The 24,559-nt window shown below is 44.7% G+C and overlaps 1 protein-coding gene across 1 annotated transcript; it reads right to left on the reverse strand.

The window, feature by feature from the left end:
- Positions 1-16,077: 16,077 nt before the first annotated feature.
- Positions 16,078-21,334, reverse strand: LOC120044904 (thioredoxin-like protein 1). Its single transcript, XM_038989631.1, has 4 exons — positions 21,214-21,334; positions 18,063-18,235; positions 16,941-17,045; positions 16,078-16,543 (listed from the first exon to the last, which is right to left on the reverse strand). The coding sequence occupies exons 1-4, from the start codon at positions 21,317-21,319 to the stop codon at positions 16,514-16,516; spliced, it is 414 nt and encodes a 137-aa protein (XP_038845559.1). The 5' UTR covers positions 21,320-21,334; the 3' UTR covers positions 16,078-16,513.
- Between the last annotated feature and the right edge of the window lie 3,225 nt (positions 21,335-24,559).

Raw genomic sequence — 24,559 nt, forward strand, 5'->3', positions numbered from 1 at the left:
TTACCCCAAAAAAGGACTTAAGTAGTACTTTAAAGTGATGTGCTGAGTTGTGATGTGATTAGATGTGATGTGCTGAGCTGTGATGTGCTGAGCTGTGATGTGCTGTGATGTGCTGAGCTGTGATGTGTTTAGATGTGCTGAGCTGTGATGTGCTGTGATGTGATGTGCTGAGCTGTGATGTGTTTAGATGTGCTGAGCTGTGATGTGTTTAGATGTGATGTGCTGAGCTGTGATGTGTTTAGATGTGATATGCTGAGCTGTGATGTGTTTAGATGTGATATGCTGAGCTGTGATGTGTTTAGATGTGCTGAGCTGTGATGTGTTTAGATGTGATATGCTGAGCTGTGATGTGTTTAGATGTGATATGCTGAGCTGTGATGTGTTTAGATGTGCTGAGCTGTGATGTGTTTAGATGTGATATGCTGAGCTGTGATGTGTTTAGATGTGCTGAGCTGTGATGTGTTTAGATGTGATATGCTGAGCTGTGATGTGTTTAGATGTGATATGCTGAGCTGTGATGTGTTTAGCTGTGATATGCTGAGCTGTGCCGGCCTATAGCCTATCCTGTTAATGCAATGACAGGGTCTAATCGGACCATCATATCAGAGGGAGTTCACAAAGCTATTAAGACTGAACTGTTAATAGGTTCACAGAAACAGGATGTTCCCCCAGTCTGGTGAGCAGTAAACAGGATGTTCCCCCAGTCTGGTGAGCAGTAAACAGGATGTTCCCCCAGTCTGGTGAGCAGTAAACAGGATGTTCCCCCAGTCTGGTGAGCAGTAAACAGGATGTTCCCCCAGTCTGTTGAGCAGTAAACAGGATGTTCCCCCAGTCTGGTGAGCAGTAAACAGGATGTTCCCCCGGTCTGGTGAGCAGTAAACAGGATGTTCCCCCAGTCTGGTGAGCAGTAAACAGGATGTTCCCCCAGTCTGGTGAGCAGTAAACAGGATGTTCCCCCAGTCTGTTGAGCAGTAAACAGGATGTTCCCCCAGTCTGGTGAGCAGTAAACAGGATGTTCCCCCAGTCTGTTGAGCAGTAAACAGGATGTTCCCCCAGTCTGGTGAGCAGTAAACAGGATGTTCCCCCGGTCTGGTGAGCAGTAAACAGGATGTTCCCCCAGTCTGGTGAGCAGTAAACAGAATCTTCCCCCAGTCTGGTGAGCAATAAACAGGATGTGCCCCAGTCTGGTGAGCAGTAAACAGGATGTGCCCCAGTCTGGTGAGCAGTAAACAGGATGTTCCCCCAGTCTGGTGAGCAATAAACAGGATGTGCCCCAGTCTGGTGAGCAGTAAACAGAATCTTCCCCCAGTCTGGTGAGCAATAAACAGGATGTGCCCCAGTCTGGTGAGCAGTAAACAGAATCTTCCCCCAGTCTGGTGAGCAGTAAACAGGATGTGCCTCTAATCTGGTGAGCAGTAAACAGGATGTGCCCCCAGTCTGGTGAGCAGTAAACAGGGTGTTCCCCCAGTCTGGTGAGCAGTAAACAGAATCTTCCCCCAGTCTGGTGAGCAGTAAACAGGATGTGCCTCTAATCTGGTGAGCAGTAAACAGGATGTTCCCCCAGTCTGGTGAGCAGTAAACAGGATGTGCCCCAGTCTGGTGAGCAGTAAACAGGATGTGCCTCTAATCTGGTGAGCAGTAAACAGGATGTACCCCCAGTCTGGTGAGCAGTAAACAGGATGTGCCCCAGTCTGGTGAGCAGTAAACAGGATGTGCCTCTAATCTGGTGAGCAGTAAACAGGATGTTCCCCCAGTCTGGTGAGCAGTAAACAGGGTGTTCCCCCAGTCTGGTGAGCAGTAAACAGGATGTGCCCCCAGTCTGGTGAGCAGCAAACAGGATGTGCCTCCAGTCTGGTGAGCAGTAAACAGAATCTTCCCCCAGTCTGGTGAGCAGTAAACAGGATGTGCCTCTAATCTGGTGAGCAGTAAACAGGATGTTCCCCCAGTCTGGTGAGCAGTAAACAGGATGTGCCTCCAGTCTGGTGAGCAGTAAACAGAATCTTCCCCCAGTCTGGTGAGCAGTAAACAGGATGTGCCTCTAATCTGGTGAGCAGTAAACAGGATGTTCCCCCAGTCTGGTGAGCAGTAAACAGGATGTGCCTCTAATCTGGTGAGCAGTAAACAGGATGTTCCCCCAGTCTGGTGAGCAGTAAACAGGATGTGCCTCCAGTCTGGTGAGCAGTAAACAGGGTGTTCCTCCAGTCTGTTGAGCAGTAAACAGGATGTACCCCCAGTCTGGTGAGCAGTAAACAGGATGTACCCCCAGTCTGGTGAGCAGTAAACAGGATCTGCCCCCAGTCTGGTGAGCAGTAAACAGGATCTGCCCCCAGTCTGGTGAGCAGTAAACAGAATCTTCCCCCAGTCTGGTGAGCAGTAAACAGGATCTGCCTCCAGTCTGGTGAGCAGTAAACAGGATGTTCCCCCAGTCTGGTGAGCAGTAAACAGGATGTTCCCCCAGTCTGGTGAGCAGTAAACAGGATGTACCCCCAGTCTGGTGAGCAGTAAACAGGATCTGCCCCCAGTCTGTTGAGCAGTAAACAGGATGTGCCTCCAGTCTGGTGAGCAGCAAACAGGATGTTCCCCCAGTCTGGTGAGCAGTAAACAGGATCTGCCCCCAGTCTGGTGAGCAGTAAACAGGATCTGCCTCCAGTCTGGTGAGCAGCAAACAGGATGTTCCCCCAGTCTGGTGAGCAGTAAACAGGATGTACCCCCAGTCTGGTGAGCAGTAAACAGGATGTTCCCCCAGTCTGGTGAGCAGTAAACAGGATGTGCCTCCAGTCTGGTGAGCAGTAAACAGGATGTTCCCCCAGTCTGGTGAGCAGTAAACAGGATGTTCCCCCAGTCTGGTGAGCAGTAAACAGGATGTGCCTCTAATCTGGTGAGCAGTAAACAGGATGTTCCCCCAGTCTGGTGAGCAGTAAACAGGATGTGCCTCTAATCTGGTGAGCAGTAAACAGGATGTTCCCCCAGTCTGGTGAGCAGTAAACAGGATGTTCCCCCAGTCTGGTGAGCAGTAAACAGGATGTTCCCCCAGTCTGGTGAGCAGTAAACAGGATGTACCCCAGTCTGGTGAGCAGTAAACAGGATATGCCCCCAGTCTGGTGAGCAGTAAACAGGATGTTCCCCCAGTCTGGTGAACAGTAAACAGGATGTTCCCCCAGTCTGGTGAGCAGTAAACAGGATGTTCCCCCAGTCTGGTGAACAGTAAACAGGATCTGCCCCCAGTCTGGTGAGCAGCAAACAGGAAGAACAATATGCATCATTATGTAGATCGCCCCCCATCTATCTTCAGAGTTCGTACTGTTAGGTGACCTAAACTGGGACATGCTTAACACCCCGGCAGTCCTACAATCTAAGCTAGATGCCCTCAATCTCACACAAATTATCAAGGAACCTACCAGGTACAACCCCAAATCCATAACCATGGGCACCCTCTTAGATATCATCCTGACCAACTTGCCCTCTGCGGTCCAACACCTCTGCGGTCTTCAACCAGGATCTCAGCGATCACTGCTTCATTGCCTGCGTGCGTAATGGGTCCGCGGTCAAACGACCACCCCTCATCACTGTCAAATGCTCCCTAAAGGCGAGCAGGCCTTTCTAACCAACCTGGCCCGGGTATCCTGGAAGGATATTGACCTCATCCCGTCAGTAGAGGAAGCCTGGTTGCTCTTTAAAAGTGCTTTCCTCACCATCTTAAATAAGAATGCCCCATTCGAAAAAGGTAGAACTAAGAACAAATATAGCTCTTGGTTAACCCCAGACTTGACTGCCCTTGACCAGCACAAAAACATCCTGTGGCGTTCTGCATTAGCATCGAATAGCCCCCCCGATATGTAACTTTTCAGGGAAGTCAGGAACCAATATACTCAGTCAGTCAGGAAAGCTAAGGCTAGATTTTTCAAACAGAAATGTGCATCCTGTAGTACAAACTCCAAAAGGTTCTGGGACACTGTAAAGTCCATGGAGAATAAGAGCACCTCCTCCCAGCTGCCCACTGCTCTGAGGATAGGAAACACTGTCACCACTGATAAATCTACGATAATCGATCATTTCAATAAGCATTTTTGCTTTTCACCTGGCTACCCCAGCCAACAGCTCAGCACTCCCTGCAGCAACTTGCCCAAGCCCCCTCCCGCTTCTCCTTCACCCAAATCCAGACAGCTGATGTTCTGAAAGAGCTGCAAAATCTGGACCCCTACAAATCAGCTGGGCTAGACAATCTGGACCCTCTCTTTCTGAAATGATCTGCTGAAATTGTTGCAACCCCTATTACTAGTCTGTTCAACCTCTCTTCCGTATCGTCTGAGATCCCCAAAGATTGGAAAGCCGCTGCGGTCATCCCCATCTTCAAAGGGGGAGACACTCTAGACCCAAACTGTTACAAACCTATATCCATCCTGCCCTGCCTTTCTAAAATCTTCAAAAGCCAAGTTAACAAACAGATCACATATCAAACAGATCATTTTGAATCCCACCGTACCTTCTCCACTATGCAATCTGGTTTCCGAGCTAGTCCTGGGTGCACCTTAGCCACGCTCAAGGTCCTAAACGATATCATAACCGCCATCGATAAAAGACAGTACTGTGCAGCCGTCTTCATCGACCTGGCTAAGGCTTTCGACTCTGTCAATCACCGCATTCTTATTGGCAGACTCAATAGCCTTGGTTTCTCAAATGACTGCCACGCCTGGTTCACCAACTACTTCTCAGATAGAGTTCAGTGTGTCAAATCGGAGGGCCTGTTGTCCGGACCTCTGGCAGTCTCTATGGGGGTGCCACAGGGTTAAATTCTTGGGCAGACTCTTTCCTCTGTATATATCAATGATGTCGCTCTTGCTGCTGGTGATTCTCTGATCAACCTCTACGCAGACGACACCATTCTGTATACATCTAGCCCTTCTTTGGACACTGTGCTAATAAACCTCCAAACGAGCTTCAATGCCATACAACACTCCTTCCGTGACCTCCAACTGCTTTTAAATGCTAGTAAAACTAAGTGCATGCTCTTCAACCGATTGCTGCCTGCACCGGCCCGCCCGACTAGCACTACTCCTCTGGACGGTTCAGACTTAGAATATGTGGACAAATACCTAGGTGTCTGGTTAGACTGTAAACTCTCCTTCCAGACTCGCATTAAGGATCTCCAATCCAAAATAAAATTTAGAATCGGCTTCCTATTTCACAACAAAGCCTCCTTCACTCATGCTGCCAAACATACCTTCATAAAACTGACTATCCTACCGATCCTTGACTTTGGCGATGTCATTTACAAAATAGCCTCCAAAGCTCTACTCAGCAAACTGGATGTAGTCTACCACAGTGCCATCATGTTTGTCACCAAAGCCCCATATACTACCCACCACTGCGACCTGTATGCTCTTGTTGGCTGGCCCTCACTACATATATAAGTCTTTGCTAGGTAAAGCCCCGCCTTATCTCAGCTCACTGGTCACCATAGCAACACCCACCCGTAGCACGCGCTCCAGCAGGTATATTTCACTGGTCATCCCCAAAGCCAACACTTCCTTTGGCCGCCTTTCCTTCCAGTTCTCTGCTGCCAATGACTGGAACGAATTGCAAAAATGACTGAAGCTGGAGTCTTGTATCTCCCTCTCTAACTTTAAGCATCAGCTGTCAGAGCAGCTTACCGTTCACTGTACCTGTACATAGCTCATCTGTAAATAGCCCACCCAACTACCTCATCCCCATATTGTTATTTATCCTCTTGCTCATTTGCACCCCAGTATCTCTATTTGCACATCATTATCTGCACATCTATCACTCCAGTATTAATGCTAAATTGTAATTATTTTGTCTCTATGGCCTATTTATTACCTACCTCCCTACTCTTCTACATTTGCACACACTGTACATATATTTTTCTATTGTGTTATTGACTGTACATTTGTTTATGTGTAACTCTGTGTTGTTATTGTTGTCACACTGCTTTGCTTTATCTTGGCCAGGTCGCAGTTGTAAATGAGAACTTGTTCTCAACTGGCCTACCTGGTTAAATAAAGGTGAAATAAAAAAATAAGAAAATTGTCCCCCTACTGTATTATAATTATGTAATAATTATATAATTATGTATTATAATTATGTAGATACTGTATTTACAGTGGGGGGGGGGGGGGGGGATTATGTAGATACTGTATTTACAGTAGGGAGGCCATTATGTAGATACTGTATTTACAGTAGGGGGACCATTATGTATATACTGTATTTACAGTAGGGGGACCATTATGTAGATACTGTATTTACAGTAGGGAGGCCATTATGTAGATACTGTATTTACAGTAGGGGGACCATTATGTAGATACTGTATTTACAGTAGGGGGGCCATTATGTAGATACTGTATTTACAGTAGGGGGGACATTATGTAGATACTGTATTTACAGTAGGGGGACCATTATGTAGATACTGTATTTACAGTAGGGGGGTCATTATGTAGATACTGTATTTATAGTAGGGGGGCCATTATGTAGATACTGTATTTACAGTAGGGAGGCCATTATGTAGATACTGTATTTACAGTAGGGGGGCCATTATGTAGATACTGTATTTACAGTAGGGAGGCCATTATGTAGATACTGTATTTACAGTAGGGGGGGCATTATGTAGATACTGTATTTACAGTAGGGGGACCATTATGTAGATACTGTATTTACAGTAGGGGGGTCATTATGTAGATACTGTATTTACAGTAGGGGACCATTATGTAGATACTGTATTTACAGTAGGGGGGGTCATTATGTAGATACTGTATTTACAGTAGGGGGGCCATTATGTAGATACTGTATTTACAGTAGGGGGACCATTATGTAGATACTGTATTTACAGTAGGGGGACCCTGCATTTCAGCTCAAGGTCACCTGCGTCTCCCTCAGTGTAGATCAAGCCTCAGGGTAGATCAAGCCTCGCAAGCCGCCTGATCCCGCGAGCTTACATGAATGGTTCTCTGCTTGGCTGTAATCAGTCTGTTACAAGTAATTACTGGGCTGGTAATTATGAGGCTAGTCTCGCGAGGACATCCTTCCAAAAAATGTATTGTTGTTGACTCGAGCAAAGCCTTGTGTACGGTGTCTGAGGCTAGCGAAGATGTACTGTGTCAAATTTCATCAAGGAGATAATTATTCCTTAAATCTAACAGATGTAATGTCTCTGTCATTTCCTGTTGTCCCCAGATACACTGTAGATTAAAAAGATTGCCACAGAAATACATTATGTTTAAAAAAAAACATTCAATCTCGTATTCAGCTTGTGTTTACATACAAGTGACTCGTGTAAAATGCACCGTTCCTGCACATGATCATATTGTCACTAACATACATTAGTGTTATTTAACCGGGGTATAAAAAAACAAAGGATGAATGAAGCTGAAGTATTCTCTCAGAGGTATGTAATGACCCCCTCCCGGTCTCCAGTAATATGCTAGTTTTGATCAGCAGATTTTAGATAGCAAGGTAGTGTAGCTAAAGCACTCATCAGGTGCCTAAATCCATCTTAACAATTAACAACGTGTCTCTGCTCCCATATCTGTTTTTTTTTTGTGTGTTTGATACCAAACATTCATGAATAAAAGTATAGCCCCTTGTATCTCCAGGGGCCTGATGGGGGATTCCAGGCAGAAAGATACCTAGACGAGAGAGTACCAGATGCTCAACAGTCTCTGCTCACACTTACTGGTCTGAGGCCAAACCACACGACTAACAACATTTGGACACTTTATGGAACACAAAGCCTTCACTATCTCATCCTGGGGATATATCCCAAGCCCGAGGTCATCTGCCTTTGGCCTAAAGCTCAGGAACCTGGACTTCACCAATGAAATCAGAAATATAGACATTGTCATCCTACAAGAAACATGGTATAGAGGAGATGGACCCACTGGTTGCCCTCTTGGTTACAGAGAGCTGGTAGTCCCATCCACCAAACTACCAGGTGTGAAACAGGGAATGGACTCAGGGGGTATGCTAATTTGGCATAGAGCAGACCTAACTCACTCTATTAAATGAATCAAAACAGGAACATTTGGTTAGAAATTCAAAAGGAAATGATCTTAACAGAGAAGAATTTCCTCCTGTGTGCTTCCTACAGTATATCCCCACACTAGAATCCCCAAACTTTAATGAAGACAGCTTCTCCATCCTGGAGGAGGAAATCAATCATTTCCGGGCCCAGGGTCATGTACTAGTCTGTGGCGACCTATATACCAGAACTGGACAAGAACCTGACACCATCAGCACACAGGGACAAATACCTACCTGGACGTGACAGCATTCCCTCCCCCATATGCCCCCCTAGACACAACTACGACAACATAACCAACAAAAACTCCTGCAGCTCTGTCGCACGCTGAATATATACATAGTCAATGGTAGGCTTCGAGGGGACTCCTATGGTAGGTACACCTATAACTCATCTCTTTGCTGTACTGTAGACTACTTTATCATTGACCTCAACCCAGAGTCTCTCAGAGCGTTCACAGTCAGCCCACTAACACCCCTATCAGACCACAGCACAGCAAAATCACAGTCTACTTGAACAGAGCAATACTCAATCATGAGGCATCAAAGCCAAAGGAACTGAATAATATTAAGAAATGCTATAGATGGAAGGAAAGTAGTGTGGAAACCTACCAAAAAACAATTAGGCAACAACAAATTCAATCCCTTTTAGACAACTTCCTGGACAAAACGTTCCACTGTAATAGTGAAGGTGTAAACTTGGCAGTAGAAAACCTCAACAGTATATTTGACCTCAACTTCCCTATCAAATCAAAACATTTCAAGCAGAAAACCTAAGAAAATTAACAACAATGATAAATAGTTTGATGAAGAATGCAAAAACCTAAGAAAGAAAGTGAGAAACCTATCCAACCAAAAACATTAAAGACCCAGAAATCCTGAGCCTACTGTCGTGGAAAATTACATAATTAGTCATGCTATCCTGTGTTTTACTGCTTAAAGAATAGTCTCTTGTTATATGCTAGTGTTTTTTCTAAACATGATACAAACTTATCTTTGGGCTAAGATCCGTTTGTGTGCGACCGCATCATGTGACATCCTGTGGGTTTACTTTCTACAGGAAGTCACATGTTGTAATGATGGGGCGGTGAGTTGGAAGCCGGTGAAACGTTTTAATAAAACAACAAAACGACACTAACATAAGGCAGTACGCCGATACACAAGAACAACACCAACTGGTGAGTGAACCTGGGAGAGTGACATATAAAAGGGGAGGAAATGATGAAGGTAATGGAGTCCAGGTGTGATTCACAGGTGTGTGTAATGATTGATGCCAGGTGTGCGTAATGACGAATCCCAGGACCGGTGGTTAGTATTCTGGCGACGTCGTACGCCGGAGGGGAGGAGCAGACGTGACACATGTATGGAAACTTGCAGAAAGGAGCACATTATAGTGTTTGCTGTTGTGAATGCAGTTAGATGGTCGAGACCTCTGGCAATCAACCTTGTGCCATCTTAAATCTGCACAGACAACTAATTACCTTTTACACACTATCTGCTGACTGCCACGTATACAAAAAGGATGTGCTTCTCTATAAACAGCTGAGAACCAATACTGTTCGTTGGGCTTTAACTGCACAACTGTTGAAGTGCATAGTTGACAGCTCCATTTTTGCAAATCTTATAATAAAGGTGTTTTGAAGAAAACAATCTCCTTTTGGTTAGAATTAACACCACAATTTGGCGATGAGGATGGGATGCTAACTCTGCTTGCTTATTGCTCCCGGGGAGACCAAGGTTAACTGTGCAGGGGCTGCGTTAGATATGGCAGGGAGCCCCACACAGGAAAGGCACCCACCTCGGACCTGTCAGACTGACAATAAAAGGCCACTGAGAATTTGTCCATATGTCCAACAGGCCTCACAACCGCAGACCACGTGTAAACACACCAGCCCAGGACCTCCACATCCGGCTTCTACACCTGCAGGATCGTCTGAGACCAGCCACCCCGACCGCTGATGAAAATCGGGAACATTTCTGTCGGTAATAAAGCCCTTTTGTGGGGAAAAACTCATTCTGATTGGCTGCACCCCTGGCTCCCCTATGCCCTCCCTGGCCCACCCATGGCTGCGCCTGGCTCCCCTATGCCCTCCCCGGCCCACCCATGGCTGCGCCTGGCTCCCCTATGCCCTCCCTGGCCCACCCATGGCTGCGCCTGGCTCCCCTATGCCCTCCCCGGCCCACCCATGGCTGCGCCTGGCTCCCCTATGCCCTCCCTGGCCCACCCATGGCTGCGCCTGGCTCCCCTATGCCCTCCCCGGCCCACCCATGGCTGCGCCTGGCTCCCCTATGCCCTCCCTGGCACACCCATGGCTGCGCCTGGCTCCCCTATGCCCTCCCCGGCCCACCCATGGCTGCGCCTGGCTCCCCTATGCCCTCCCTGGCCCTCCCCGGCCCACCCATGGCTGCGCCCCTGCCCAGTCATGTGAAATCCATAGATTAGGGCCTAATGAATTTAAATGACTGATTTCCTGTAACTCAGAACTATAATTAAAATTACTGCATGTTGCGTTTATATTTTTGTTCAGTGTACATCGGAGAAAGACTGACACTTACATATTGTGGTCAGTTTGTATTACCTTGTGAATTAAATTAAATATAGTGGCTGGTTGGACTCTACTTGGGGAGAGTGGGGTCCACCTAGAGACTGAAGAGAGACGAGTGGAGGCCCCACACATACTAGAGTAGTGTCTGATGCTCTCCCAGCCCCCACTGTCCCGACCCCTCAGATAAACCCCCTTCTCCTCTCTCACTAATAACCACCATTGAATCTAAAATAACAAGTAATGATAATGAATCAACATTCTCTCCTAATCTGTCCAGAACTCCTATTTCATTTTGAAGCAGGTTTGCAAGTCACAAAAAATATTTTTAATAGTATAGTTGAAATCATTCCTCTCTCTCTCTCTCTCTCTGTCTCTCTCTATGTCTCTCTCTATATCTCTCTCTCTGTCTCTCTCTCTGTCTCTCTCTCTGTCTCTCTCTCTGTCTCTCTCTCTGTCTCTCTCTCTGTCTCTCGCTCTGTCTCTCTCTCTGTCTCTCTCTCTCTCTCTCTCTCTCTGGCTCTCTCTCTCTGGCTCTCTCTCTCTGTCTCTCTCTGTCTCTCTCTCTCTGTCTCTCTCTCTCTCTCTCTCTCTCTCTGTCTGTCTCTCTCTCTCTCTGTCTCTCTCTCTCTCTCTTTCTCCTAAGCCAAACCCATCCCAAAAACACTGATGGAATTCAGTTAATTCTAACAATATACTGTTCACAGAATAAAAAAATAAAAACATAGAATCATATGCATTTGAGCATACTGTACACATTAATAAAGACAACATTTAGGGAAAGTGATTCTAACTTCTTGGTCTTCCTCTTTACCCAAGATGGTGATTTAGAGTTTCTTATGTATCATTATGATTACACCATTAGTTGTGTTTTGAGGCTGACGAAAAAGCTGCCACTTTTGTGTTCTCTATATTCTATATGCGTCCTTTTGGAACAGGTGTGTTTCTTGGAACATGGCTATATAAACATGGTTTCTTGCTAGGATATCAAGACCGCTGGAAGGTTTAATAGGACTATTAAGGCCTTTCAAATTCCAAGAGAGAATAGCTAGCGTTGACATTGTTTTTGAGAAAAGAAGAAGAATGTAATATTAATAATATAATTGTTATATTTAGTGTTGATAAATTCAGTAGCTTAACAGGAAGAAAAAATAAATGTATAAAATAACAGAATTTTGTGGTAGCCCATATGTGACCGGCCATATATCCTGGAGTTCGGGCCTTGCCTTTAGGAAACGTTATGTTGAAATACTGAAATTCACACAGAAGAACGCCGTTTCTTAACGTTCTCTGAACTATTTCAGAACATTCCCAATGTCAAACCAGTCGGAGAACGTTCCTGAAACATTATGTCATTAAATGTAACCATGTTTGAATGTTTAGGAAACGTTCTATTAAAAAGTAATGAAATAACTTTATTTTGTCAATTTCCAAAGCCAATCAAACTATCCTGCATCACTGTGGGAAGGTTGAATGCAAAATAACCATAGGACAACCATGTCACCACCCAGCTCTAGGAAACATATGGTTCTCAGAACGTTTATATGCTAGCTGGGTAGGCTGGCATATTGCAGTCCAATACACTTTACACACACAGCTAACAATTAAATAGACAAAAAACACAAAACCAAACGGAAGCCCAAAAAGCACAGTGATACTGTGTAAAAAGAGAACAACACATTAGAACAGATGACAGATATTGTAGCAGACTGCTGCTCTGATCTGGTTTCCCTCTCCTCTCAGAGAGCAGACTGGTCCGAGTCACAAATGCCGTCCGTGTCACAAATGCCACCCTATTCCCTACGTAGTGCACTACTTTTGACCAGGGCCTACATAAGGAATAGGGTGCCATTTGTGACGCATACACAGTAACAGTGGCATGAGTCAGTCAGTCAGTCAGTCAGTCATCGAAGGGACATGATGTCCATATGGCCTCAGTCCACCAACTGTCAGGACCAGGACAGGCCACTGATGGCACGGTATGAGCAGCCTACTGAGGTTATGGCCTGGTATAGCCTTGTATGTCCTGGTATGGCATGGTCTAAAGGTGAAAACAAAATGGATGCATGGAAACGTAATGTTTCAGTATCGATAGCATCAGTTAAACATAATGCAGTAATCTGGTCTGTCACACCACTGCTTATTGGCTACAGGACGGAATACATGTTTACTCCCATCATACAGCCGGTTAAATTGACCAACCTGTTTCAGATGAGTCAACTCCATCTGAGGATCTCATCGGGGCCACTAGAGGTTAGTAGATGGTTGATGGCGGCTGCCCCGTTCTGTGGTGCTGGACCTGGGCCCGTACCCATAAAGCATCTCAGTGTAGGAGTGCTGATCTAGGATTAGGTCCCCCATCTGTCCATATAATCGTATTCATTATGATTTAAAAGACGGAACTGATCCTAGATCAGCATTATGGATGCAGGCCATGGTTTAAACCATCCTAAAGCAGGCCTTCGATGCAGGACCACAGAGTTGTCCGCCATCTAAAAGGGCCCCCTGTATGCCTTATGTCAGGGCCCGCGGATCAATTCAGTCGAGGTCTCAATTTATTGTTGACAGAATAGTAGAATACAATTTCGAAATGTGGTTGTGTACCAGCAAATTTTCTTTTACGTCAGTCACTCAATTAGCCCATTTATTTTTTGGGGTAAGTTAGTCTAGAGGCCAACTACCTAAACTTGTAGTAATCGAATTACTGACCGGGGGATCCCCATTGATTTTGTTAGTCACCCAGATATATTAAAAACTGCAACAACAAAAAATTCTCCACCCTATAGCAAATGTGTTTAATTGCAGGAAATGTGTTACATAATTGTACAATCTTCTCTCCGCCCCATGGCACAATGTGTAGAATTGCCGGAAATTTACAAAAAAAGTATATATATTTTTAACTCCAGTGTCAAGAGGGGGTCCACTAAAATGTTTTGCTCGAGAGGTGGGTGGTGCTTAGGGCCCCCAGAACGCTAGGACTAGCTCTGACTGCTTAGGGCCCTCAAAATGCTAGGACCAGCTCTGACTGCTTAGGGCCCTCAAAATGCTAGGTCCAGCTCTGACTGCTTAGAGCCCCCAAAACACTAGGACCAGCTTTGACTGCTTAGGGCCCTCAAAATGCTAGGTCCAGCTCTGACTGCTTAGGGCCCCCAAAACACTAGGACCAGCTCTGACTGCATGTGTGGGTATGGATAGCAGACATTTTTATTGTAAATAAGAATAGAACGTTCATACAACACTTCTACATGAATGTGGATGCTACCATGATTACGGATAAACCTGAATGAATCGTGAATAATAATGAGTGAGAAAGTTAGACACATTTACAAATGAGTGTGTGTGTAATTTAGAAACATATTCCATTCTTATTTACAATAAAAGTGACTCCGAAATGACACAATACATTATTTACCATTAATTTCTATTGGGCACAAAATAATCTGAAACACAACTGAAACAAACAGCAAATGCATCCAACACGTTTATAGAGTCACAAGCTTGATGTAGTCATTGAGTGGTAGGAATACGGGACCAAATACTAAACTTTTTACTACTTTAATACACAAATGGATTTGTTCCAATATTTTTGGTCCCCTAAAATGGAGGGACTATGTACAAAAAGTGCTGTGATTTCTAAACCGTTCACCTGATATGGATTAAAATAGCATCAAATTAAAGCTGCACTTTAACCACATAGTCATTGTATCATTTCAAATCCAAAGTGCTGGAGTACAGAGACAAAATAACCAAAAACAATGTGTGACTGTCCCAATACTTTTGGAGCTCACTGTATAGTGCAATTTGGGCCCTGGTCAAAAGTTGTACATTATATAGGGAATAGCAGGATGTCATTTCACTTTAACATAGATGTCTTCACTTTAACATAGATGTCTTCACTTTAACATAGATGTCGCTGTCCTCAGAAGTACAACCAGTGAGAGGATATTGCTGTATATTTAGGATTTCTTCATTATGTGTTTAAACTTAGCCAATGGAATGATATGCCTCTAACATAACCCCCAACACTTGGACTAACGCCGTATGCAGCTGGCAACAGGAAACAGGAAATCAAATCAAACCACCGGGGTCAAATAAAAATGTTACAATTTTGGAACGGTATCATTGATGTTTTCAATTTTTTTTAAACAATTCGTTTTAAGTTCACAGTGGTTTACATTTGTAGTAGTTCATTATGCCTGTGGTAAGAGCTCTTTTCTGCCATTATAGTTGCTGTGATTTTATTGAATGAAGAACCTTAGGTTGATTTAATTCTCTTCCTGTCTTCAGGGAACAGCCACGGCTGAGCTTCGTCACGACACCATTTATGAAAACCCTTCGATGTTATAAGCTACTAACTGTCCTCTTCAAATCACTCAATTTATAAATCAGTTAAAATGTCAAATCTGAATAGTACACACACACACGTTTTGTCAGAGAACATTTTAATTTGGTAAAAATAAAAATAGGCCTTTACTGCCCATGCAGATGATCGATTCTTCAAAATAACAAGGATTTATCTCAATATGGTAAATTATGTTTATCATAAATTAACAGAGAGAAAGTGGCAAGACTTAAAAATAATTGCCCAAGCCTAAATGAGCTAATAACAATAACTAATTTAGCCATCTAGTAGCCTTGATCTTGGTTTGATTAGGAGTAGCATTGTCAACAATTCTGTTATATTAATACTGTGTTTTCCCAGCTTAAAGAATCATTGCACCACTTTTCCATTTTTTTTACTAAAACAATTTCTCCAGGAATATTTTTGTTTCGATATAAATAAACATATGTTTATTTTTTAATCCAAATTAAAACATATCCCCAGCAACATAATTGTTTTTGTATCCACGGTAGAAATGTTAATTAATTACCAAGAGATCCTGTGTAATTGCAAAATAAAAATATTGGAATTTCTGTATGTTATGTTTATACAAAAACTGAAAAGAAATACTGTAAAAAAATCTCACAATTACCTGAAATCACCTCTCGCAAATATTGTTTCCACAAAAATTCAGAAAGAGGACCAATATAACGGAGCCAGTATTTCTGATGAAATCAACCGTTCAGCGGAAACAAGAGCTCTCTCAAGTGCGGTAGACTACATCCATTGTGTAAAACGTTATAGCAAAGCCTTTGGTGACACGATGTGGTCAAAAATGGCATTACATCCTCCTCGTCCCCATTTAGAAGTGGACTCACGCACCTGTTGGTGTCGAGATGCTGCTGCCAACTCCGTCACCTGGAATTCTTCCTATTTTGCAGTAGACCTAGTCATTAGCATGACCGCAGGGATGATCAGTGCTTGAAGACGACTGTAAAATGTGCAGGTAGTTTACATTTCGGTGCCGTTACTCTGCAATATTTTACAAGAGATAACAGGAACTCCAGCAGTAGAAAACATGAGGTACCCTGGGAAATCCATTTTCCTCGTCTTTGTGATGGTGGTTTGGAGCAAACATTTACTTTTTTTTACTTTTTTAATTCAAGAGACATGAAATACCAATTTGCCTTTGAAAAAGGATTGTGTTTATTTACATTGTTTGTCTGAATTACAATTAAAAAAAATGTTGAATGAATTGAGCGAGTTGCCTCGTCACTGGCAGACGGAGGAGAACAAGCTCGTATAAACGTTAGGTCGGGTGGGTGTGTCCCCAATGACTCACTATACAATGCACTACTTTTGACCGCTGACACCTCTGGATCATAGTGTACTTTAAGAAAAGGGAATAGTGTGCTATTTGGAACACAGAATTGGTTGTCTTGTGTTGTTACAGTGGAGCGGACCCTAACCCTCCCAGTGGCAGCATTGGTTGTCTTGTGTTGTTACAGTGGAGCAGACCCTAACCCTCCCAGTGGCAGCTTTGGCAGACAGACAAGAGGGAAGTCCTGGGAGGGATCGTCGCAGCAATACGGACAGTCTTCTCCTCCTCTCTTCCTTATCAGTGACTCTCTCCTTTCTTGCCCACAACCTACATTGAATAGAAAACACAGCCGTGTAACCAGTGCAGAAATCCTCCTGGTCCCTAAGGAGGAGAAGTCAACGAAAACCTCCTAGAGTGCAAATAACATTACGGTCAGCACCAACTGAAAACCCTCCCCCCAAAAAATCATATTGACATGTATAGTGGAACAACTGCACATTGTTGATTTAATTTAATCTCCACATTAGCCTGATTTTATTGCTGAAATCAATGTAATGTACCATTGGATGATATTGCTATGCTTGTATCATTACTGTTAGACCTCATCTGACGAGAGAGGCCTGATCCCAACGTAGGATACAAAATCAACGACACAATTCAATTCCGTCAACATCATAGTCTCATAGCTGATGGGGGGAGGGGGAGTGGGGAAGCCAGATATTACCCGTTTGAAGTCATTCATGTTCGTTGCCTGTACAGGAGTCCCAATAAAAGTAAGGTAATTGATTTTCGTTGTCTCCTCATCCCCATGGTTGTTCTTCACAAACATCTGTTAGAACACATGGGAAAGAACCACAACTTCCATCATAATGGTCCGTTTCCCGGACACAGGTGAAGTGTTGTCCTGGCAATGCTCAATAGAGAATCTCCTTTTCAAAGAGCTTTCTAGTCTAGGACCATTGTCTGGGAAGTTGCCCATAAAGGATATCATTCATGCAGTCTTAGTTCGAACCCATGTTGCCAATCAAGCAGATGTTTTGTTCTTTCTGTAAACATGCATTCTATATCACATGTGTGTGTAGCCTAGTGGGCTGCGGCTGAGATAAAAAAATAAATTAAAAAAATGGTTTATTTTCTATTTTGTGCCACTAGATGGCTGTATTGTTCTACATTAACACAACTCATTATTTATTTGATTTAACTAGGCAAGTCAGTTAAGAACAAATTCTTATTTACAAATTGGGCTGCGTCTCAAAAGTCTTAAATAGCTTCCTTCCTTCCTTCCTGCACCACATTATGATGATCATATTGACAAGATATTGTCTGCTCTAACAATGGGAATACGAGTCTACAAAGACAGAAGATGGGCAAGGAGGAGGCGGGATCAGGTGGGAGCATTCTAGCCAATGAGAGAGTAGGTTAAGCATTTGACCAACAGACACAACTCTGATATAAAATTGTTTTTCTTAAAAGTTGCCAGGATACCACGTGCATCTATCAGTCATTCATAACCTAAACATTACCAAAACTATATTTCATCAAATCAATTACATTTTTTATGTTGACCAAATTCAACACTCATTGGCCTCCATACAGAAACTCTGCCTTTGGTTCAATTCACATTTTATTGTCATGGGGGCAGATATTGGGGCAGAATCAGCCCTCTGGGGTCGCCTCTTTCTCTTGGTCTGCAGTTCAGAACTGGACCTTCTTCTTCTTCTAGTGTTTAGAACAGGAACCAACTGAACTACATGCAGTGTTTCAATATCATGTGACCTCAGAAAAATAACCAGGAACCAGGAAATGAGGGGCCTGCAGGTGATTGGTTGGTTGTTAAATGACTTACGGTGACGCTCTGGACATTCTGGAATTTGACGTATCTCAGTGGAATCAGTCCGTCGTCCTTGAAATCCTCCTCTGCCAGGTCCAGGGTCTGGGTGGCCTCACTACGCTCAGCATCGTCAAAGTCCATGGAGCGAGGCAGGTTAATGAAGATCTTCACACACTTTGGTGCCTGGGCTGTCAGTGAGGAAGTAGGCAGAGGGAGGAAAATGAAGTAGGCAGAGAGGAGGAAAAGGAAGTAGGCAGAGCGGAGGAAAAGGAAGTAGGCAGAGTGGAGGAAAAGGAAGTAGGCAGAGGGAGAAAAATGAAGTAGGCAGAGGGGGGAAAAGGAAGTAGGCAGAGGGGAGAAAAAGGAAGTAGGCAGAGGGGAGAAAAAGGAAGTAGGCAGAGGGGAGAAAAAGGAAGTAGGCAGAGGGAGAAAAAGGAAGTAGGCAGAGGGGAGAAAAAGGAAGTAGGCAGAGGGGAGGAAAAAGAAGTAGGCAGAGGGGAGGAAAAAGGAAGTAGGCAGAGGGGAGGAAAAAGGAAGTAGGCAGAGGGGAGGAAAAGGAAGTAGGCAGAGGGGAGGAAAAGGAAGTAGGCAGAGGGGAGGAAAAGGAAGTAGGCAGAGGGAGGAAAAGGAAGTAGGCAGAGGGGAGGAAAAAGGAAGTAGGCAGAGGGGAGGAAAAGGAAGTAGGCAGAGGGAGGAAAAAGGAAGTAGGCAGAGGGAGGAAAAAGGAAGTAGGCAGAGGGGGGGGGGGGGGGGGGAGTAGGCAGAGGGGGGAAAAGGAAGTAGGCAGAGGGAGGAAAAGGAAGTAGGCAGAGGGAGGAAAAGGAAGTAGGCAGAGGGAGGAAAAAGGAAGTAGGCAGAGGGAGGAAAAGGAAGTAGGCAGAGGGAGGAAAAGGAAGTAGGCAGAGGGGGGAAAGGAAGCAGGCAGAGGGGAGGAAAAGGAAGTAGGCAGAGGGGGGGGAAATGAAGTAGGCAGAGGGGGGGAAATTAAGTAGGCAGAGGGGAGGAAAAGGAAGTAGGCAGAGGGGGGGGGAAAAGGAAGTAGGCAGAGGGGGGGGGAAAAGGAAGTAGGCAGAGGGGGGGGGAAAAGGAAGTAGGCAGAGGGGGGAAAAGGAAGTAGGCAGAGGGGGGGAAAAGGAAGTAGGCAGAGGGGGGGAAAAGGAAGTAGGCAGAGGGGGGGAAAAGGAAGTAGGCAGAGGGGGGAAAAGGAAGTAGGCAGAGGGGGGAAAAGGAAGTAGGCAGACGGGGGAAAAGGAAGTAGGCAGAGGGGGGAAAAGGAAGTAGGCAGAGGGGGGGAAAGGAAGTAGGCAGAGGGGGGAAGGAAGTAGGCAGAGGGGGGGAAGGAAGTAGGCAGAGGGGGGGAAGGAAGTAGGCAGAGGGGGGGAAAGGAAGTAGGCAGAGGGAGGGAAAGGAAGTAGGCAGAGGGAGGGAAAGGAAGTAGGCAGAGGGGGGGAAAGGAAGTAGGCAGAGGGAGGAAAAAGGAAGTAGGCAGAGGGAGGAAAAGGAAGTAGGCAGAGGGAGGAAAAGGAAGTAGGCAGAGGGGGGAAAGGAAGCAGGCAGAGGGGAGGAAAAGGAAGTAGGCAGAGGGGGGGGAAATGAAGTAGGCAGAGGGGGGGGAAATGAAGTAGGCAGAGGGGGGGAAATTAAGTAGGCAGAGGGGAGGAAAAGGAAGTAGGCAGAGGGGGGGGAAAAGGAAGTAGGCAGAGGGGGGGGGAAAAGGAAGTAGGCAGAGGGGGGGGGAAAAGGAAGTAGGCAGAGGGGGGAAAAGGAAGTAGGCAGAGGGGGGGAAAAGGAAGTAGGCAGAGGGGGGGAAAAGGAAGTAGGCAGAGGGGGGGAAAAGGAAGTAGGCAGAGGGGGGAAAAGGAAGTAGGCAGAGGGGGGAAAAGGAAGTAGGCAGACGGGGGAAAAGGAAGTAGGCAGAGGGGGGAAAAGGAAGTAGGCAGAGGGGGGGAAAGGAAGTAGGCAGAGGGGGGAAGGAAGTAGGCAGAGGGGGGGAAGGAAGTAGGCAGAGGGGGGGAAGGAAGTAGGCAGAGGGGGGGAAAGGAAGTAGGCAGAGGGAGGGAAAGGAAGTAGGCAGAGGGAGGGAAAGGAAGTAGGCAGAGGGGGGGAAAGGAAGTAGGCAGAGGGAGGAAAAAGGAAGTAGGCAGAGGGAGGAAAAGGAAGTAGGCAGAGGGAGGAAAAGGAAGTAGGCAGAGGGGGGAAAGGAAGCAGGCAGAGGGGAGGAAAAGGAAGTAGGCAGAGGGGGGGGAAATGAAGTAGGCAGAGGGGGGGAAATTAAGTAGGCAGAGGGGAGGAAAAGGAAGTAGGCAGAGGGGGGAAAAGGAAGTAGGCAGAGGGGGGAAAAGGAAGTAGGCAGAGGGGGGAAAAGGAAGTAGGCAGAGGGGGGAAAAGGAAGTAGGCAGAGGGGGGAAAAGGAAGTAGGCAGAGGGGGGAAAAGGAAGTAGGCAGAGGGGGGAAAAGGAAGTAGGCAGAGGGGGGAAAAGGAAGTAGGCAGAGGGGGGGGAAAGGAAGTAGGCAGAGGGGGGGAAAAGGAAGTAGGCAGAGGGGGGAAAAGGAAGTAGGCAGACGGGGGAAAAGGAAGTAGGCAGAGGGGGGAAAAGGAAGTAGGCAGAGGGGGGGAAAGGAAGTAGGCAGAGGGGGGAAAGGAAGTAGGCAGAGGGGGGAAGGAAGTAGGCAGAGGGGGGGAAGGAAGTAGGCAGAGGGGGGGAAGGAAGTAGGCAGAGGGGGGGAAAGGAAGTAGGCAGAGGGAGGGAAAGGAAGTAGGCAGAGGGAGGGAAAGGAAGTAGGCAGAGGGGGGGAAAGGAAGTAGGCAGAAGGGGAAAGGAAGTAGGCAGAGGAGGAAAGGAAGTATGTATTAGACAGGGAAAGGAAAGGGAAAGTGGGATACCTCGTCAGTTTTACAACTGAATTCCCTCAACTGAAATGTGTCTTCCGCATTTAACCCAACCCCTCTGATTCAGAGAGGTGCGGAGGGCAGAAAACAGGGCAACCAAAGAAAGCATGGGAACTCAACAACAACAAACGATAAACCACGATCATTCCAATACAGGACAACATCAATTCCATGTGCAACGGGTCAAATTTAAAAAGGTTTTCCTTTTCTACTACATGTACTTTTACTTGGAACTGAGCAACATTTAGGAGCAGACCAGGAAGAATAAGGACTCACCGAAGTCAGAGGACAGGAGCTTCATTGAGAACAGCTTGACAGGCTGGTTGAAGGCCATTGTAATTAGGAGCTGAATGGGAGAAAATATGAGTTTAGTACTATACATCTATTAGTCTAGTCAGTGAGGGGTGATACTATACATCTATTAGTCTAGTCAGTGAGGGGTGATACTATACATCTATTAGTCTGTCAGTGAGGGGTGATACTATACATCTATTAGTCTGTCAGTGAGGGGTGATACTATACATCTATTAGTCTAGTCAGTGAGGGGTGATACTATACATCTATTAGTCTAGTCAGTGAGGGGTGATACTATACATCTATTAGTCTAGTCAGTGAGGGGAATACTATACATCTATTACTCTAGTCTGTCAGTGAGGGGTGATACTATACATCTATTAGTCTAGTCAGTGAGGGGTGATACTATACATCTATTAGTCTAGTCAGTGAGGGGAATACTATACATCTATTAGTCTAGTCAGTGAGGGGTGATACTATACATCTATTAGTCTAGTCAGTGAGGGGTGATACTATACATCTATTAGTCTAGTCAGTGAGGGGTGATACTATACATCTATTAGTCTAGTCAGTGAGGGGTGATACTATACATCTATTAGTCTGTCAGTGAGGGGTGATACTATACATCTATTAGTCTGTCAGTGAGGGGTGATACTATACATCTATTAGTCTAGTCAGTGAGGGGTGATACTATACATCTATTAGTCTAGTCAGTGAGGGGTGATACTATACATCTATTAGTCTAGTCAGTGAGGGGTGATACTATACATCTATTAGTCTGTCAGTGAGGGGTGATACTATACATCTATTAGTCTAGTCAGTGAGGGGTGATACTATACATCTATTAGTCTAGTCAGTGAGGGGTGATACTATACATCTATTAGTCTAGTCAGTGAGGGGTGATACTATACATCTATTAGTCTGTCAGTGAGGGGTGATACTATACATCTATTAGTCTAGTCAGTGAGGGGTGATACTATACATCTATTAGTCTAGTCAGTGAGGGGTGATACTATACATCTATTAGTCTGGTCAGTGAGGGGTGATACTATACATCTATTAGTCCTAGTCAGTGAGGGGTGATACTATACATCTATTAGTCTAGTCAGTGAGGGGTGATAATAGACATCTATTAGTCTAGTCAGTGAGGGGTGAGACTATAACATCTATTAGTTCTAGGCTAGTCAGTGATGGGTGATAGCTATACATCTATTAGTCCTGTCAGTGAGGGGTGATACTATACGTCTTTCTGTTTCCAGTGGAGGCGTTGATACTATACATCTATAGTCTAGTCAGTGAGGGGTGATACTATACATCTATTAGTCTGGTCAGTGAGGGGTGATACTATACATCTATTAGTCTGTCAGTGAGGGGTGATACTATACATCTATTAGTCTGTCAGTGAGGGGTGATACTACACATCTATTAGTCTAGTCTGTCAGTGAGGGGTGATACTATACATCTATTAGTCTAGTCTGTCAGTGAGGGGTGATACTATACATCTATTAGTCTAGTCTGTCAGTGAGGGGTGATACTAAACATCTATTAGTCTATCAATGAGGGGTGATAACTATACATCTATTAAGTCTAGTCAATTGAGGGGGGGTGATACTATACATCTATTAGTCTAGTCAGTGAGGGGTGATACTATACATCTATTAGTCTAGTCAGTGAGGGGTGATACTATCACATCTATTAGTCTAGTCAGTGAGGGGTGATATATACATCTATTAGTCTAGTCGTGAGGGGTGATACTATACATCTATTAGTTCCTAGATCAGAGTGAGGGGTGATACTATACATCTATTAGTTCTGTCAGTTGAGGGGTGATTACTATACATCTATTAGTCTAGTCATGAGGGGTGATACTATACATCTATTAGTCTAGTCAGTGAGGGGTGATACTAACATCTATTAGTCTATCATGAGGGGTGATACTATACATCTATTAGTCTTCAGTGAGGGGTGATACTATACATCTATTAGTCTAGTCAGTGAGGGGTGATACTATACATCTATTAGTCTGTCAGTGAGGGGTGATACTATACATCTATTAGTCTTGTCAGTGAGGGGTGATACTATACATCTATTAGTCTAGTCAGTGAGGGGTGATACTATACATCTATTAGTCTGTCAGTGAGGGGTGATACTATACATCTATATTAGTCTAGTCAGTGAGGGGTGATACTATACATCTATTAGTCTGTCAGTGAGGGGTGATCTATACATCTATTAGTCTATCAGTGAGGGGTGATACTAACATATTAGTCTAGTCAGTGAGGGGTGATACTATACATCTATTAGTCTAGTCAGTGAGGGGTGGATACTATACATCTATTAGTCTAGTCAGTGAGGGGTGATACTATACATCTATTAGTCTGGTCAGTGAGGGGTGATACTATACATCTATTAGTCTAGTCAGTGAGGGGTGATACTATACATCTATTAGTCTGTCAGTGAGGGGTGATACTATACATCTATAGTCTGTCAGTGAGGGTGATACTATACATCATATTAGTCTGTCAGTGAGGGGTGATACTATCATCTATTAGTCTGTCAGTGAGGGGTGATACTATACAATCTATTAGTCTAGTCAGTGAGGGGTGTTACTATACATCTATTAGTCTGTCAGTGAGGGGGTGATACTATACATCTATTAGTCTAGTCAGTGAGGGGTGATACTATACATCTATTAGTCTAGTCTGTCAGTGAGGGGTGATACTATACATCTATTAGTCTAGTCAGTGAGGGGTGATACTATACATCTATTAGTCTAGTCAGTGAGGGGTGATACTATACATCTATTAGTCTAGTCTGTCAGTGAGGGGTGATACTATACATTTATTAGTCTACTCAGTGAGGGGTGATACTATACATATATTAGTCTAGTCAGTGAGGGGTGATACTATACATCTATTAGTCTAGTCAGTGAGGGGTGATACTATACATCTATTAGTCTAGTCGTTGAGTGATACTATACATCTATTAGTCTAGTCAGTGAGGGGTGATACTATACATCATTGTCTGTCAGTGAGGGTGATACTATACATCTATTAGTCTGTCAGTGAGGGGTGATACTATACATCTATTAGTCTGTCAGTGAGGGTGTTACTATACATCTATTAGTCTAGTCAGTGAGGGGTGATACTATACATCTATTAGTCTAGTCAGTGAGGGGTGATACTATACATCTATTAGTCTGTCAGTGAGGGGTGATACTATACATCTATTAGTCTGTCAGTGAGGGGTGATACTATACCTCTATTAGTCTAGTCAGAATGGAGTGGGGTAAGGAGTGATATCGATTATACAATCTATTTAGTCCTAT

The sequence above is a fragment of the Salvelinus namaycush genome, chromosome 3, assembly GCF_016432855.1.
Source record: "Salvelinus namaycush isolate Seneca chromosome 3, SaNama_1.0, whole genome shotgun sequence".
Classification (NCBI taxonomy): Eukaryota; Metazoa; Chordata; class Actinopteri; order Salmoniformes; family Salmonidae; genus Salvelinus; species Salvelinus namaycush.

Coding starts and splice junctions, on each gene's coding strand:
- LOC120044904 (XM_038989631.1), bottom strand. CDS start 21,319: ATGTATAGTACTAAACTCATATTTTCTCCCATTCAGCTCCTAATTACA. Junction 17,046..18,062: donor AGAATGTCCAGAGCGTCACC/GTAAGTCATTTA, acceptor GTGTTCTAACAG/ATGTTTGTGAAGAACAACCA. Junction 16,544..16,940: donor ACATGAATGACTTCAAACGG/GTAATATCTGGC, acceptor TATTCAATGTAG/GTTGTGGGCAAGAAAGGAGA.